At 41.6% G+C, this 16,127-nt stretch overlaps 1 protein-coding gene across 4 annotated transcripts in view; it reads left to right on the top strand.

Annotated features, from left to right (window-relative positions):
* Window positions 1-16,127, top strand: part of GIT1 (GIT ArfGAP 1) — a 1,727,505-nt gene that overhangs the window by 1,572,281 nt on the left and 139,097 nt on the right. For 3 of the 4 annotated variants that reach the window (XM_044054459.1, XM_044054456.1, XM_044054457.1), the window contains one exon: window positions 15,456-15,545. The exons of the other annotated variant lie outside the window; for it this stretch is intronic. In XM_044054459.1, coding sequence (XP_043910394.1) covers window positions 15,456-15,545 — 90 coding nt within the window. The remainder of the gene's footprint in view (window positions 1-15,455; window positions 15,546-16,127) is intronic. 4 annotated transcript variants of the gene reach the window in all.

Raw genomic sequence — 16,127 nt, 5'->3', positions numbered from 1 at the left:
GAAAGTGGATAACCCTGTCCTTCACCTGGAAAAACCCATAAGTTTATGCCTTTCCCCCCTCTGCCTCTCCTCTCCAAGGTACTACTAAAGATCAAACAGGACAAACCAAGGACGATACTTATTGCACCAGACTGGCCACATCAACACTGGTGTACCCCCTTCTGTGCAGTGTGTCACTGCTGGCACCATGGCACCTGCCTCAGTCACCTGCCCTGCTGTCCCAGCAGGAGGGCCAGATTCTGCACCCACAGCTTCAAACCCTGAACCTGGCAGCCTGGCTAATTACCTAATGTCTCTGTTACCAGTAAGCAAGTGTTGGATGTCATTCTGGAGGCAAGGAGGCCTAGTACTAGAAAATCCTATGCTGAAAAAGGGAAAAGATTATGTTCCTGAAACCAGACTCCGGGGATGGACACTGCAACGCCCAATTTACCTCAGATTCTTCAATACTTAACTGAGATGCTGCACAAGGGCCTTTCCTTTTCTTCCATCAAAATTCATGCCTCAGCCATTTCAGCTCATTACAACACAGACCCACCCCTCTTCTCTCATCCACTGCTGAAACAGTTCCTCAGAGGGGCAAAAACTTAAGACCACTCAGGAGAGCCCCTACTCCAGCCTGGGACCTTAACTTTGTATTGGAAAAACTCACTCTACCTCCTTTTGAGCCGGCTGCAACTGTAGAGTTGAAATTCCTCTCTTGGAAAACAGCCTTCCTTTTAGCCATCACTTCAGCAAGAAGGGTGTCTGAATTACAGGCCCTCATGGCAGTGGAGCCTTTCATCATTTTTCATGCAGACAGGGTGACCCTCAGGACCAATCCCTCCTTCATACCCAAGGTGGCATCCAGTGTGGCCCTTAATCAGTCCATTCATTTGCCAACCTTCTTTTCTAATCCACAGAACAAGGGGGAGTGAATTCTGCACTCCGTAGATGTGCACAGACAACTTAGATTTTATTTGGACAGGACTAAACCTCTCAGGAAATCTGAGCATCTGTTGCATTTGCTGCAGGGGCAGAAGGGAAGGCCATTTCAAAGCAAACCATTTCTAAATGGATAGGCCACTGCATTCATTTCTGCTATAAGCACGACAGGGGATTATACCACATTCAACCAGGGCTGTATCTACCTCTAGAGCCTTTCTCTGAGGTGTCCCTACCAGGGACATCCTAGAAGCTGCTACCTGGAGTTCCATACATACCATCACCAAGCATTACCATTTGCCAGTTTTTCTCTAAATCCAAAGCTGGCTTTGCCACTGCAGTCTTGCAGGGCCTTATAGCTGGTCCTAATGCTATCTAATTACCTCATCTCATCCTTAGCTTTGGGAATCTACCCAAATGTGATGACTGCAACAGTGAAACATGAAGAACATAGTACAACTGTGTACACTTAAACCATAAATGTTAGACGTTCAAGTGTATAAACTGTTGCAGTCCTAGTTACCCTCTCCAGCCCCCTGACTTCTGTTGGCTTTATCTCTGTTCTTGCTTGCTATGTTTAAAGCATTTTGGTGTATTTGCTTTTTTGTTGGCGGTGTAACCTTATGTATATGTAAATTGCTTTCCATTATGGGGGCACCTGACATCTGGGGTAAGAAAAACTGATGTAATGGCGTCGGCTGCATGCTTTATACCCCTGACTACATGACGTCATGGAAGATGCGACAGCAACCGACGCATGACCCAAGACTTTGTTAGTCTGTCCGTCTGAGGGCTACTGCAATCAGATAACCCAAATGTGATGACTGCAACAGTGAATACACTCGAACATCTACATTTATGGTAAATGTACACAACTGTACTTTCCCACTCCTGATGCACTAATAGACCTAGTGTCTTGGAAGGCATGGAAGGAACCTGACAAAGTGGAGTATTTTCCTAAGAAGCCTGACAAAATATTTACTGTTTCCAAGTACCTGCCACATTGGAGTAAGGACTTGGCTGTGGATATGATCGTGTTGGTGGCCACCACCAAGATGGAAATTTCTGAGGAGACTTCCTTGGTCCATCCCCCAGACAGAGTGTCTTAGGCTTTAGACAATCTAGGGAAGCAATGTTATGCCTCAGTGAAATTCACTCTGAGGGTAGTGAACTACTTGTCCCACTTGACCAGACTTCAGCCCAATCTTGTGACTGAAGTGTTAAGGATTATTAAGGTGCTGTAATCTCCAGTGATTCAGAAGACTGTGGAGACTCAGCTGTCTATTACCCGTGTTTCCATGAGGCTCATTTCGAACGCAGCTGATGGAGCATCCTTTGTGGCTGACACCAGTATTGCATTGTGATGTCACACTTGGATGTGCCTGTGCAACTTTGAAGATTCCTTCAAGGCATCCTTTATTAATTACCCTTTCGATGGCTCTTCCTTGTTTGATCCTAAAATTAAAGATGCTGTTACTAGGAGTGAACAAGAAGGGAAGGTGCTGTCCTCCATTTTGCTACCCCTCAGCAAACCTTCTGGAGGAGTCAGATGGGGGCAAGTATCTCTTTTTTTAGAAAGTCACAGCAGCCTTCCCAGGGCACTCCTTCAAGGGCTGTGCCTCTGGCTGGGGTGGTGCATAATGGGTGCCGCCCATGGGGCAGGACCTGTCCACAAAATCAGGGCTTCTGAAGAGCCCTCTCTGCTGGGCCCTTTAGGCGATCCTGAATGTGGATGCCTGATTGTCCACTGTCGAACCAGTCGAGGTTTGCTTAGTTCTATACCCAAAAGCTTCGGAGGCCATCATCTGAGACGCATGGGTGTTGACACTCCTATCCAGAGGTTATAAAATTCCTTTTTCAGTAATTCCAAGGTTCTATCACAAATGTCTCCCAAACATTCCACCCCATCAGAGACTCTGCAGGTAGTGTTAGAGATTCAGACGCTGCTGGCAAATCAGGTTATCCAGGAGGGTACCACCAAACAAATGAGGATCTGGAGTCTGCTCAAGGTTCTTTTTGGTAACAAGAACAAGGACCTCAAACCTATTTTGGATTTTAGCATATTAAATCCCTTCATGAAACAGACCAAGTTCCATATGCTCACGGTGCAGTCTATTCTACCTGTGCTGAATGATGACGATTGGGAGAGCTCTATAGATATCAAAGACACCTACTATCATATCAAGATAGAGAGTCACTCCAGGATATTTCTGTGCTTTCAGTTGGGGGCCAATCATTATTAATGCAGAGCCCTGCCATTTGGACTTGCCACCATCCCCTGGGAGTTCACCAAGTGCATGGCTGTGGTTGCAGCCTGGCTAAGGCTGCAGGGTTTTAAGATGCTTCCTTACCTGGATGATTGGCTCTTTACTGCCCCCACAAGAGTGTTGCTTATTATGGCAAGAGATACCTTACTGCAGTTGTGTGGTGAGTTAGGGATTACAGTTATCTAAAGTCGAGCCTGCAGCCTGTTCAGACATTAGAATTCATAGGTTGTCAATTGGATACCATCAGTCAAATTGCCAAGCTCCCAAGTTCTATAGTGATCAGCCTTCGATCCCATGCAATATCTGTGCTAGCCCTTTCAGTCTGTCCAGCTCATGCGATCTTGAAACTCCAAGGCCACATGATAGTTTCAGTAGGGTTGGTCCCTTTAGCAAAGTACCATATGGTACCACATGAGGGCTCTGTAGTGGACTTTTGCAGTGCAGTGGTCATAATTCACCCATCTGATGGACTTTTCAGTGAGATTACCAAGATGTGCCACAATCAGATTCACTGTTGGCCAGTCTTCTTTAGTGACCAACAGGAGACCATTTGTTCTTCCCCTTCTTGTGGCCATGATCACCACAGATACTTCCCTCTTGGGTGGTGGGGGCATTTCAAAAGGAGGATGGCTCAAAGGTCCTGGGCTTTTGCAGAGGCCAACATTCACATCAGTGTCATGGAGATGAGGGCTGTCCTCCTTGCATTGCAGGTCTTTCAGGGTGTCCTTCCCAGTGGTGTGATTTCAATACAAATGGGCAAGTATGTCTATTGTTTATCTCAACAAGCAAGGGAGAACATATTCTTATACTCTTTGTTGGGAGACCATGAGGGTTTGGCAATGGGTGGTTTTGTCTGAACAGTTTCTGGTTGCAGTGTACATCCTGGGGAGCAGAACATTCTGGCAACATTTTGAGCAGGAGCATTCTTCTTTCTCATGAGAGGTCTCTGAATCCAAGAGTGGCAGCTTGGATCTTCCGGTGCTGGGGCACTCTGTGTTGTGACATCATTGCCTTCCCTTCCAACACCAAGTGCAACAGCTATTATGTGTTAGTTCCTCCTCAGGGCAGCCACCCAGATATGCTCTTCTGTATGCTTGGCCCCTGGGACTCCTGTTTACTTATTTCCCTAATTACTCTGTCACATTCCTGCAAAAGGTAGCCTGTTGCAGAGCGACAGTGATTCATATAGCTCCCTTCTGGCCTTGTCAGGTGTGGTTCCCCTTTCTGTGATCTCTTCTTTGATATCCCTCTGCACAACACTATCTCTGCTAAGAAGGTGTATTCCAGTAAATGGAGATGTTTTGCGATATGGTTGGAATCTCGAGAGTTTGATCCGTTTTCCATTCCATTAAAGTCTGCTCTAGATTTTCTTGCTGAGTTGTTTAATTCAGGCTCTAGTGTTTCCTATGATCAATGTGCAACTGGCAGGTATTTCTAATTTTCATACTGGTAGGGATAATGTTCCATTGGCTGCTGTGAAAATTTCCATGGCTTTTCTCCAGGGTGCATTTCTGTTGCACCCTCCCTTTTTTGGATCCAGTTCCTCCTTGGGATTTGCCTTTTGTGTTGCAAGTTCTTGCGGGCCCTCCTTTTGCACCTTCTGCTCCTTCAGGCTTGAAGTTATCTTGGAAAACTTTGTTTTTGGTGGCTGTTACCTTGGCTAGCAGAGTTTGAGCCCTTGATTCTCCTCTTCCTTATCTGTTTTTTTTTTTTTTTTTGTTCATAAAGGTAGGGTTTCACTCAATACCAATACTTCTTTTCTGCCCAAATTAACCTCTGAGAGTAATCTGAATAGATCCATTCACCTTCCTGTTGTTTTTCCCCCAAATGTTTCCAACAAGGATGAATATTTGCAGCATCACTTGGATGTGCAGAGACAATTGAGATTTTACCTGGACAGGACAAAAGCTTTTAGAAAATGCAGCCAGCTGTTTTTCTTTTTTGAGGTCCAGATTAGGGAAACCTGTGTTGAAAGTGACATTATCCAAGTGTCTGTCAGACTGTATTTCCTTTGTTTATGTCTTGAGTGGGAAGGCATGGCAAACCTAAGGGTTACTCTACTACAGGTATGGATTTCTTTTCCAGAACTTCTTTGGACAAGGTTTGTGTGTCACCTACTTGGGTGGGCCATTACACCTTTGTTTCTCATTACAAACTGGACATTCAGTCCAGATCCAGGGATTCCTTTGGCTCCACCATGTTGCAGAATATCCTTCCTTAGATCCTCCCAAGGATTATCTGGCTGGGGACTCTGTACCACAGGTTGAAGCCAGACTGAGAAGACATCAGATGCAAAAGTTATGTACTTAATCTAATGATAGATCTGTGTTTGTCTGGTTCAATCTTCCTCCTTCCTGCCCCCACCTTTTTGGTAAGTGTACTTGTCTAAGATGACCGAGTAAAAGAGGTTTCATTCTTTTTTGTTCTTGGAATCCTTTTTCCTCCTCTGTTATGAGAAAATATGCTTTAGAGCTATTTTTAGATGGGGCAAACTCACTCTGAAGGGTCTGTTGAGGAATGGGGGATTGTGGGTAGAGGAAGTGGAGTCTGGCAAGTTGGAAGTCTGAAGGATGTGGCCAGTGTCTGATCCAAGTCTGAGCCGATAACCCACAGGATGAACCAGATGGAGACAGACGACACTGATCTGTCATTATGGTAAGTATATAACTTTCATTTTTTCTTTAGCAAATAACAGTTCAGTGTGAGTTGAGAAGCCTGCAGATGAGGGCAGCTGTACATTTTGTTCTTATGTTTCCATGGACATAAAGCTGAATGTAGGGGCAGGTAGTAAAAGCCAGAACACTTTTTAAGGCTAAAAGTTAATGTTTTCTGAACGCATATAAGCTGTTTTTTGTCATTTGGGAGGGAAATAAACATAAGACAAAGCAAACAGCAACTAGTGTATGTAGGAGCACATGTAACATGTGACTTAGCATACTTAACTTTAGCTTTAGGTTAATTAATGCCTATGGGTACAGCTGTCAATTTGGGCAGTTGTTCCTGTCAGGAGGGTTAAACTTCATTATTTGAAGATGTACATAAGTTAATAGGTTCTGGGGGTGAGTTGTTCGATTTTTTGAGGGTTTTTATTAAAACAAAAAGTCTTGTAAAATGTGACATAGGTTCAAATGGAGACTGACAGAAAACAGTCGTATAAAGGATTAACCTGCCAAGCAATAGTGGGTGAATGTTACAAAAAAGATGGGAGCAGACCTTTAAAAAAGCTGTCATATATAATAGGTGAGAATAATAACTTTTTTTATCATAATGGCTGTGTTGTCCTTATTGTTTTGAAATGTGAATGGCCTGAAAGGTACAGAAAAAAGGTAAGAGCACCGAATTATATTAAGAAATGCAGAGTCCAAATAGCAAATTGAAAAACAAGTGAGAATGTGAATTTGATAAAGAAAGGATTTCAGTATGGATATTCAGCATAATATGAGGGACAAAGGAAGAGTGGAGTACTTTGCTAGAGGAGTTCCAATAGTGATAGAAGAGGGGGGAAGATAATAATGGTAGACTTGTGATAGTAAAGGGCTACTGTCAAGGGAGGAAGATTACACTGGCATGTATTTATGTTCTATCTAATAGTGCTATTAGAGAGCTTAAGAAATTTTTAAGAGAAATAATCAGCTTTCACTAGGGAATATTACTTATAGGTTGGACTGGAACTTGATTTGAAATAGTGAGGCTGTACCTGGGGGGCCTAGAAGGGAAAATATAACAAAAGAGGGTAGATTTTCTGCAGAAATGTATGAACATATTTGGTGTGGAAGATGTGCATTCAGTAGTAGGAGCTCTAAGAGAATTTGCATATTGTTCCCTTGGGTACATTAACCGTGCCAGACCAGACAGAAATTAAACTTCATAGGAGCATGTAGATTTCATTGAAACCTTCATATTATATCCAAAAATTATTTAATATCATGCAACAATAAAATATAAGCTTAAAATGCAGGGTAATGAAGTAAAAATGAGACACTAGCACTTCCCACCTACCTGTTAAAAAGAGAGCAAGTTAAGAAATGGGCAGTGGAAATTACTTGAGAGTTTTTAGGGAAGATAAAAATTCCTTCAGAAGTTATAGCTAGTGAGTGGGATAAAATGAAAGTGGAGTTTAAAAATGTGGTAGAAATGAAAGAAAAAGAAAGATGATTAAGAAGTATCGAGAATTATTTAGAGGGGCTGACAAAGGTTGAAGTATTACAGAATAAGGGGAATCTCATAGGACAAGAGGAGGTCCCACTGCAGAGTGCTAAAGAGAAAATAAGGGGGTATATAGGTAATTTCCATGAGTTTAGAAAGATTGCTGATTTTTTTGATAATGACTCCAAAACTCAAAAACGTTTAGCACAACTTAGGCAACAGAAAGTAGAAAGGAGTGATGCGAAACTTTGGGAGCCTATACAAGGAAAATAACCAGAGATATATCGAAAGTTTTATGAAAATTTGTGTAAAGCAGAGAAATGTGGAAATCTAGAAAGAGCTCAAATGGAAATATTTATGGAAGACTTAAGTATGCCAAGGTTAGAGGTGGGTGAGGGTCAACAGTTAATAGTTAAGACAGGAGGAGATGAGATAAAAATGGTGACATACAATCAATCTGCAGGAAAGTCTCTAGGAATAGATTGTATTCCTGGGGAAATTTGGAAGCAAGGAGGCAATAACCACTGGAAAACAGTTACAACACCCAATGGAAGAAATAGCTTGGGAGAAAAACAGATATTTAAATCCAAAAAGTAGCATTAAAAAACAAATGACAACCAATCAAATTAGAATGACAATAAAAGTACATCAAATAATTAATTAGATCTGGGAATGTAAAACTTAAGGCTAGCTTGATGTAATTTTCCCCATGCTCTGTTGAAGTTCCATACTTTCTGGGATGAAAGCACTTAGCAGGGGGAAGAACTCTTTGTCAAATAAGCTACTTTTTAGATGTGAACATTGTCCTTGTGGTCCGCTCGGGCTATTGCTTCCTGCATCCATTGGGCATTGTAACTGTATTTTCCAGTGGTTATTTGGTTTACTTTAAGCTGGGAGGAAAGAAAGTCCTGAAGATCTGGAAGGTTTTGTCTAACAGTATTTTAAAAGGAGAGGAAGCAGTAACATCCTGGAAGAAGGCTGTGATGTCTGTAACACTTAAAGACAATAAAGACCCATCAGACCCAATTTCATATAGGCCCATTTCAATTTTAAACCATGATTATAAATTATTTGTCTAATAGCTAGAAAATTACATATATGGATCAATGTTGTTTTGTGGAGAGGAGGCAAACATTTGATGACAATAGTGAACAATGATCTAGAGGGAAGTATAATGTAAAAAAAAAATGCCAGTATTGTTGGTTGGTCTTGATGCAGAGAAATCATTTAACAGAGTGAGGTGGATTTTATGAGTAGGGCAATGGAAGCATTTGCATTCCCTGATACAGTAATAAGGTTAATTTGGAGACTGTATGATTGGTTGAAGGGGAAAATTAAAATGGGATGGTTCCTCTGTGATAAGTTGTGTCTGAGCAAAGGAACCAGGCAGGGGTGTTCTGTTTTGTATTTGTTGTTTGCATTATATTGAGAGCCACTGGCAAAGAAAGTAAGAGACTTGGAAATTGATACAATTGGTGAGGTAATCAAGAAAAGTTTGTTTTATTTGCAGACTATATCATCTCAGTGTTTTGGAACATTCTGAGACTGTTTCAAGTCTTTTTGGGATTTACAATTAATGAGGATCAAACAAAGGCTGTAACTGTAAAGTGTATACCCACACATGAATTTATTCAGCAGTACTCCTATTTATGTGGGCACAATAAAATTAAGTGTTTAGTAGCATGGGTTAAAAAAGATTTTGTTGTGGCAGCTAAGGATGTGTGGGAAGTGACTAAAACTTAATACAACAACTGAGAGACTGGAAGTTCTGTTTTATGGATATGGCTAGCAAGATACAAGCATTGAAAATGTTTGTCCTTTTAGTTTTATCCACAGGTCAGGCATATTTTTATCAACTAGAGAAGATGTGGATAGTAATAAAAAGTTGAAAGATTTTATCTGAGATGGATGGGGGGGGGGGGCAAGGGACAAGTGAGAAGTTGACCCTTCCAATTGAACAAGGTGGTTTAGGATTTCCTGATTGAATGGATATTTATTGCTGCACAGTTAAGGTTCATATACATATTGAAGCAGAAAATTGCTATGATTCAAAGTGGAAAGGGATAATGTCGAAGCAGGTGGAAATGCAAGAAGTAAGGAGAGACTGGGATTTTTGGACGCAGTCCTCAAGGAGAACAACCACCATATATAATTTTACTCATAAGGAAGCAGAAAGTATTCTAAGAACTAAGCCATCACAAGAAAGGAGATTCTACCCATAGGGATTACTGTAGTTAGGGTACAGAGAATAGGCAACAGGAGAGTAGAATTTACTGGAGAAGACTGGCAAAGGAATCAATGTATTGGGAGCAAATAACTAGAAAGGGGAAATGTAATAGAATGGCAAGAGGCCAAGAAGACCTTTAGACTGCAGGCTAAAGATTGATATCATTCAGTGATAGGGAAGGCAGATTATAGGCAAAGAGAAAGAGATAGGGGAATCCTAAGTGAAATACCTGCTCTGTTAGAGTTTTTAGTCAAGTCTAGGACAGAAGCTGATGTTAAAGCCCGATAACTTCTTCTCCTTTTGGCTTTTCCTGTCAGGGGGTCGCCACAGAGGAACAATGGTCCACAGAATGATTGGCAATGGAGTTTTACATTGTCGGGGTGCCAGCCTGGCACCCAACCTTTCACAGAAGGCACACCCATATACACACTCACACCTAGGGCCAATTTAGAGTTTCCAGTCCACCTGCAGTATGTCTTTGGGATGTGGGAGGATACTGGAGCACCCAGAGGAGAAACACGCTACCGCAGGGAGGACATGCAGACTGCACACAGAAGGCACCTCAGCCGAGAATCAAACCGGAGAACCTTTTGCTGTGAGGTGGCAAAGTGCACCACCTTGGCTGCCCAGAAAATATTGCCCGATAACTATAGGAATCCATTAGGGGAGGTTAGAAAAGACTGGGAAGAGAGATCGGATAAGCTATTCACAAGGAAACAATGGGAGGACATATGTATGACTCACAAATATGCAACAAAGTCTAGAAGATTTAGGATTTTTGCTTGAAAGTGTTTGTATAGATTTTTTTATATCCCAGGCAGACTGCAAAGAATTTTTCCTCAGGTAGATGGCAAATGTTGGAGGTGTGATGAGGAAGAAAGAGGTAGCTGAGAATGTGTTTTGGGAATGTAATGAATTGGTAGACTTAATATAAAATTCCCTACAGCGTGCTCTGTCAGAAATATTGGGTGAGCAAATGGGTGTAACTAATATAATTATTCTTTTGAGGTGGCCTGGCATACAGGATATGAATTGCCTAGACATAGTAAGGTCTTGTTAAACTTAATTCTGGTAGCTGCCAAAAAAGCAGTTACTAGAAAATAGAAGCCAAAGACTAAACCAATCGTAGTTGAAGTAGTAAGTACTAACAGAGGTACAAGAACTGGAAGTGAGATCCTTAGAAAAGGGTAAGAGTAAATTAAAGGAGCAATACACGCAGAATAAAGTTTCAGGAGGAATGAGGTTAAAGGGAAAGTAGGATTGAGCAAATAATGTTGGATTGATAAGTGTACAGAAAAATATATGTGATGTGTAATGTTTGCAACTTTGAACATATTAAAGTGGTTTGTTTTCTTTTATATAAATAAATGTATGTTTGCCTGTGTGATAAGCATACCTCTCAACCTTAGTTCAAGAAATCTGGACAAAGCCAAAAGTGGTACTTGCGTATTATCGCAACCAGATTGGGTAGTTGTCCTGCTTCCTAATGTTATGCCGAAAATCATTTATCCTGCATTGACAAGGGTCGTTTAAAGTCCAACTCACTTTCCTATCACCTCGGTTCTGCAACAGGGACAGGAATACTGCCCCAATTCCACCTTCCGGTTTGAGTCCTTTACTGCCGTAACTGAGGCTAACAGTTGGTTAAGACATACAGTTCCAGCTTGCCTGTAATAGTGGGCAGTCAGCCTTTTCATTTTTGTGTTTGTTTACATCTGCATTTTTAAAGGTTGTATGTTGATGTGACTTTATGTAGGGCTGAACCTTCCATGTTTTCATGTGTTTTTTTTTTTTTTTTTGGGGGGGGGGGGTTTACAGTACCGCGATCCTACCCAAGAAGCTTTGGAAAAAGAAAGGGGAGAATCCCTGTGTTGTAATATGAATTGCAATGACTTGTGTATTGGGGATAATTGATTTTTCGACAAGAATTGTCAGTAAGACTAAACTCTATCCTGTTTTTGCCTGTGAAAGAGTCTGTGCTTGGTAATGTAAAAGTGCTGCTTGTTATCATCTGCCCTGTTCATTTCATTTTGTATGGAGGCACTGGGATAAAAGACGGACCCGGGTAGACAAATTTGATCCAAATTCCTGTTCCTCTGTCACAGACAAGGTGAAGCATTACTGATTTGCAATCCACACACCCCTTTTCAGTGCCAAAACCCTTGTTTCATGATAACATCAGGAGTTATGCCTAGTCCCCAATCTGGTTGCGATAATACGCAAGTACCCAAAAAGTAATGGGTGACAAAGGCCCAAAGATAGTGACAGACTTTAAATATTGCTGTTATAAATTTAGAAAGTTGTTAGAATGACAGGTTTTACATTCACGTGCATTTTCTGTAAGAAATGTAGTCTTAAACTCAAATATCTGTCATTATTTAGAGACCTCGAGCCTCAGTGATTTGCCAGAAATACATATATTTTATGAGGATCCGACCAAAAATATGAGGCAAAAATCTGGACAGTTGAGAGGTAGATAAGTGATTAATTCAATAAAGGTGTTAAAATAAAAAGAGGTAGTAGCTGTAGAGAGGTTTTTGAATTGAGGACATTGTGTGACAGGAGGTCAAGGCTGAAAACTGTAGCTGTGTTAACTACACATTGAGATTAGTTACTGTACCTGTGTCCTTACACATCTCTCTAGTTCTCACTCTACTCCTACCTGCCCAACATGTTTTATGAATTGCTCTCCACATGTTATCCACACCCTCCATTTATTACAAGCAACAGGGCCATTTGGCCAAAAGGAGACTGATGATTAACAGCAGGTGACAAAAAGTAGTACAAAAACAGCTGGGACTGATATTGCTCAAAAGAGGTTACTAAGCACTGGAAATCACGAGACATCCCAAATGTGGGAGAGCTGGAGGTTGTATTGATAGAAGTAGATGAAATAGAAGAACGACTGTGCAAGAAGGGTGAAAGATTACGCATTCTTCATCACTGAGGAGAGAGGGTTATCTGGAAGGAGCCATTATTTTGATAGCCATTGGGGTGGTTTGAGATTTTTTTACTGTTTTATAGCCCTATCCTCCAGATAAACTCTGCACAGCATTAGGGAGTGGCATGCAGTGAGTTGACCTTGGAGGATGTTGCCTTATTTTAGCAAGGGTCATTCACTTCAAGCAGTACTGCCACTCTCCAAAAATATGAGTGGTGATTTTCCTGACCTCCCCCAGAGAATCCGTGTCATCTTTGTGTGCCTCTGAGTGTCCACATTCCCACCCCCTGTGAGAGAAAAGTAGGACCCGCCCCTTCACTTCTACCCCTCCCTGCCTTTCTCCTGCCATGCTAGAGTTGGTCACAGTCAGAGTTCCATCCCTCTGTGCCACTGAGCCAAGCTGCATAATTGACATTTATTCCTCAACATATTCACCATTTTTGTCACTCCCAATAAAAATGTTATACTATACTGTGCTTTATTTAAATTAAAAAAAAACTCAGAGCAGATCTGGGTGTTGCCATCTAGATTCCTGACATAGCCACGGAATGCTTTGTGGTTGTCCTTGGATTTAGTGGCAATTTTGATTTCATAGCTAGCTTTGGAGGGTCTTATAAGGGATCTCATCTTCTTACTGAGGCTGACCAGGGAGCTCCTCCACTCATGGGATTTTACTCTCTTTTGCAACAGTTTCTTCCTTCTGTTGTACAGTTTGTTTATGGCAGGGGACCACCAGATTGGCTTCCTTTTTTTGGAGGATAGCGTCTTGGTTCTGTTTGGGATAGCATGATCCATGCACTCGGGTTAAGTGCTTATAGAGTGCATTTGTGTAGGATTCAGCAGTTGTAACTGTATTGTCCATCTGCATGGGTGCCATGAAGTTCACCACTTCTGTCTTAAGAAACATGAAGCTGGCTTTGGAGAATTTTTGTACTGTGGTTTCCTTAATGGGGGTGGGGTGGGTGGGAGCAGGATGTGGATATCAAGGGTGATAAGCTTATGGTCGGATCAGACCAATGAGGAGCTGACTTCAGGTGTGGAACACTGGTCACTCATGTTAGTAATGACTAGGTCACCCCCCCTGGTGGGGGTGTTGATAAGATGATATAGGACATTGGAGTTTATTAATTCCAGAAAGCGTTGAGCTAAGGAGTTGGTACACGAGTAGTTTTCCCAGTTAATGGTTTCTCTTTCTTGATTTGCAAGAAATGTACATATTCTGTGGTTTAGAGGAAAACTGCTGGACTTTGGGTTTAAATGCGCTCTCCTAGTTTGGAACGTGATGTCACAGCATGTGCCTGGGTAGGGCATGCATGTGGCTAGTGAGTGAACTGATGGGTTTGGGGGCTAGGTGCACTATCTGTGTTTGATTGTGATATCATGAAATGTGCTGGTATAGGGCAAGCATGCCACTGAGCACTGGAGCTATGGAAAGAAAACAAAAGCCAAACTGAAATGGAATGTAGGATGAGCTCAGATGTAGACCCATGAAGAAGAGTCCCTTCATACATCAGATGACTGTGATAAAGAGCATATCTGATATTTTCTTCCTGAAGATGATATCCATTTATCTCTCTATTTTTTTTTTTCTTTCTGGAGGCAGAAGTCCGGGACGAAAGAGACATTCAAATCTAGATGTGCCCACCAGCTCAATTTTTTATCTGAGAAAAGTGGACGAGTTTCAGATGCTGGCAAAGTGATCTCTCTTACTACAGAGAAGGAGGAGCTGGCACTGCTAATCAAGCTTTTTCTGTATGGACTGCTGAGTGCATTGCCTTTTGCCATCATACAGAGAATTACCCCATTAGAAAACACTGCTGTTAAAGGACAGAAGCGGATGTGTCACTGCTTCCAGCACTTGCTTCATAGAGGTCTCCTTTATGGGCATTTATGGGTTAGCCTCCTGGCTGTCTCTTCACACATTCACCAAGCACTATTGCTTGAACTGCATCTCCAGGAGTCTGCCTCCTTCAGTTCTTTGGGACTTGGCCTTCTGAGTTTTCTCTCTTTGGCTGTCCTCCAGATGCTGTTAGAATAATTAAATAGTACATACTTGCCTCAGAAGTTAAATCAGACGTCTCATGAAACTAAAGCCATTTCTGAGATTAAACAGGAAACTTGTTTAGACTGCATATGACATTTGCTTTTAGGTATTGTCTCTGTTGTCTTTGTTAAGCATTTTATTTTAAGTGTATAGTTTGACTGAAGCAGCCCACTGGTGCAGGATGCAGTTGTCTGTGCTGCCTACAACTAGGTTCAGAAATGAGCCTGGATTGTTTGAAGCTGATCTTAATGGATCGGTTGAAGTACTGAAACCTTATCCTGTCCTGAAAGAGGGGTTGGGATTACTTCCAGCTTGTATATTGTGCTCTGTTCTAATGGTTGGTGGCATTACATCATCTAGGATTATTGCACTGGAGAGTGTGCATCATGTGTTGTTAAGTCATTGCATGTAACACCACAGAGGTAGGGGGTTGAATGCTTCATCTTTATGGATAGTGGTCTTCAGTTACTGTTTCATTCACTCAAGCCCAACTTCTACTGCCTTAATGTAAATTCTGCAGAAGTTTACTCCTTAAGAAATCTGGGGTCCTATCCAGTTCTTTCAGGCAGGTGTCTTATGTGTGTGCATGCACACACTCAAGTGTGTGTATATGTGTGTGCATGTATGTGGGTATGGGTGCATGGCTATTAAGCTGGAAAGCCTGACTTGTCCTTATCAGTGTGGGAAGGAAATAGGAGACTAAAAAAAATACATTTAGACTACTGAGTTACAGATTTATGTGCCCCACCACTTTTTACATGTGCCATGTTGTTTTAATATCTGTGCTGTATTTTAGTGATTTACTCATGCATTTTATCTTTTAAATACTCATCAGTAAATTGGATTTTTATTTTAAAAGACATTCATTGTCTGCATGCCATTCACACTCTTCCTCTCATGTTTCAGATCCGCAAAGGTGTGTCTGTGTCCTCTGTCCCCAGTCCTCCTCATTCTTCCCCACTGTTTCCCTACACACAGGGCAGTGGCAGATACATGGTTAAGTACCATCTTCATTTGTTTGTTTATAAGGTGGTGGTGGGAAAGGTGTTTTTTTTTGAGAGAAAAAAATCCTTGAAAATGTGGAGCCATCTGCTGATGCCAAGAGTACTGTCAAAACACTGGCATTAACATCTAACTTGTTTAAAAAGATTTAATTGATTTTGTTTTTTGTGTGTTGTGCAGTTTAAAAGTTTGTGCTGTAGTCCTAGCAAGCTAAACCTGAAATTTTTTTTGTTCCACTCGTATTTCAGGACCCATATTTAGAATTTTGGATTAGTGTTTTTGCAGGTTTCCTTCCTTTGTAACTGCAGGAGTTTGAAACTGGTCAGTGATTTTTGTGGGTGCTGGACCAGATGTACAGGATACATACACATTACTTGCAGCTTTTGTGCCTTAGTCTAGTATGTTTCCTCACTGGAATGTTTGGGATGCAGCACCTCCCTTTTGTGTGGAAGATGTGCTTGTTAATCTCTGTGAAATGTGTAGCTGCAGGTGGGACTTGCATTTCTCCCCTGCCTTGTCAGAAATGTAGTATTTTTCTGATGTCCTAGAATCTAACAAGAAGAAACCCTCCTTGAT

This window comes from Protopterus annectens, chromosome 13.part0 (genome assembly GCF_019279795.1).
Source record: "Protopterus annectens isolate FY-2018-M chromosome 13.part0, PAN1.0, whole genome shotgun sequence".
In the NCBI taxonomy this organism is placed as follows: Eukaryota; Metazoa; Chordata; order Ceratodontiformes; family Protopteridae; genus Protopterus; species Protopterus annectens.
The sequence above is the reverse complement of the archived record's forward strand: the minus strand, read 5'-3'. Positions and strand labels throughout refer to the sequence as shown.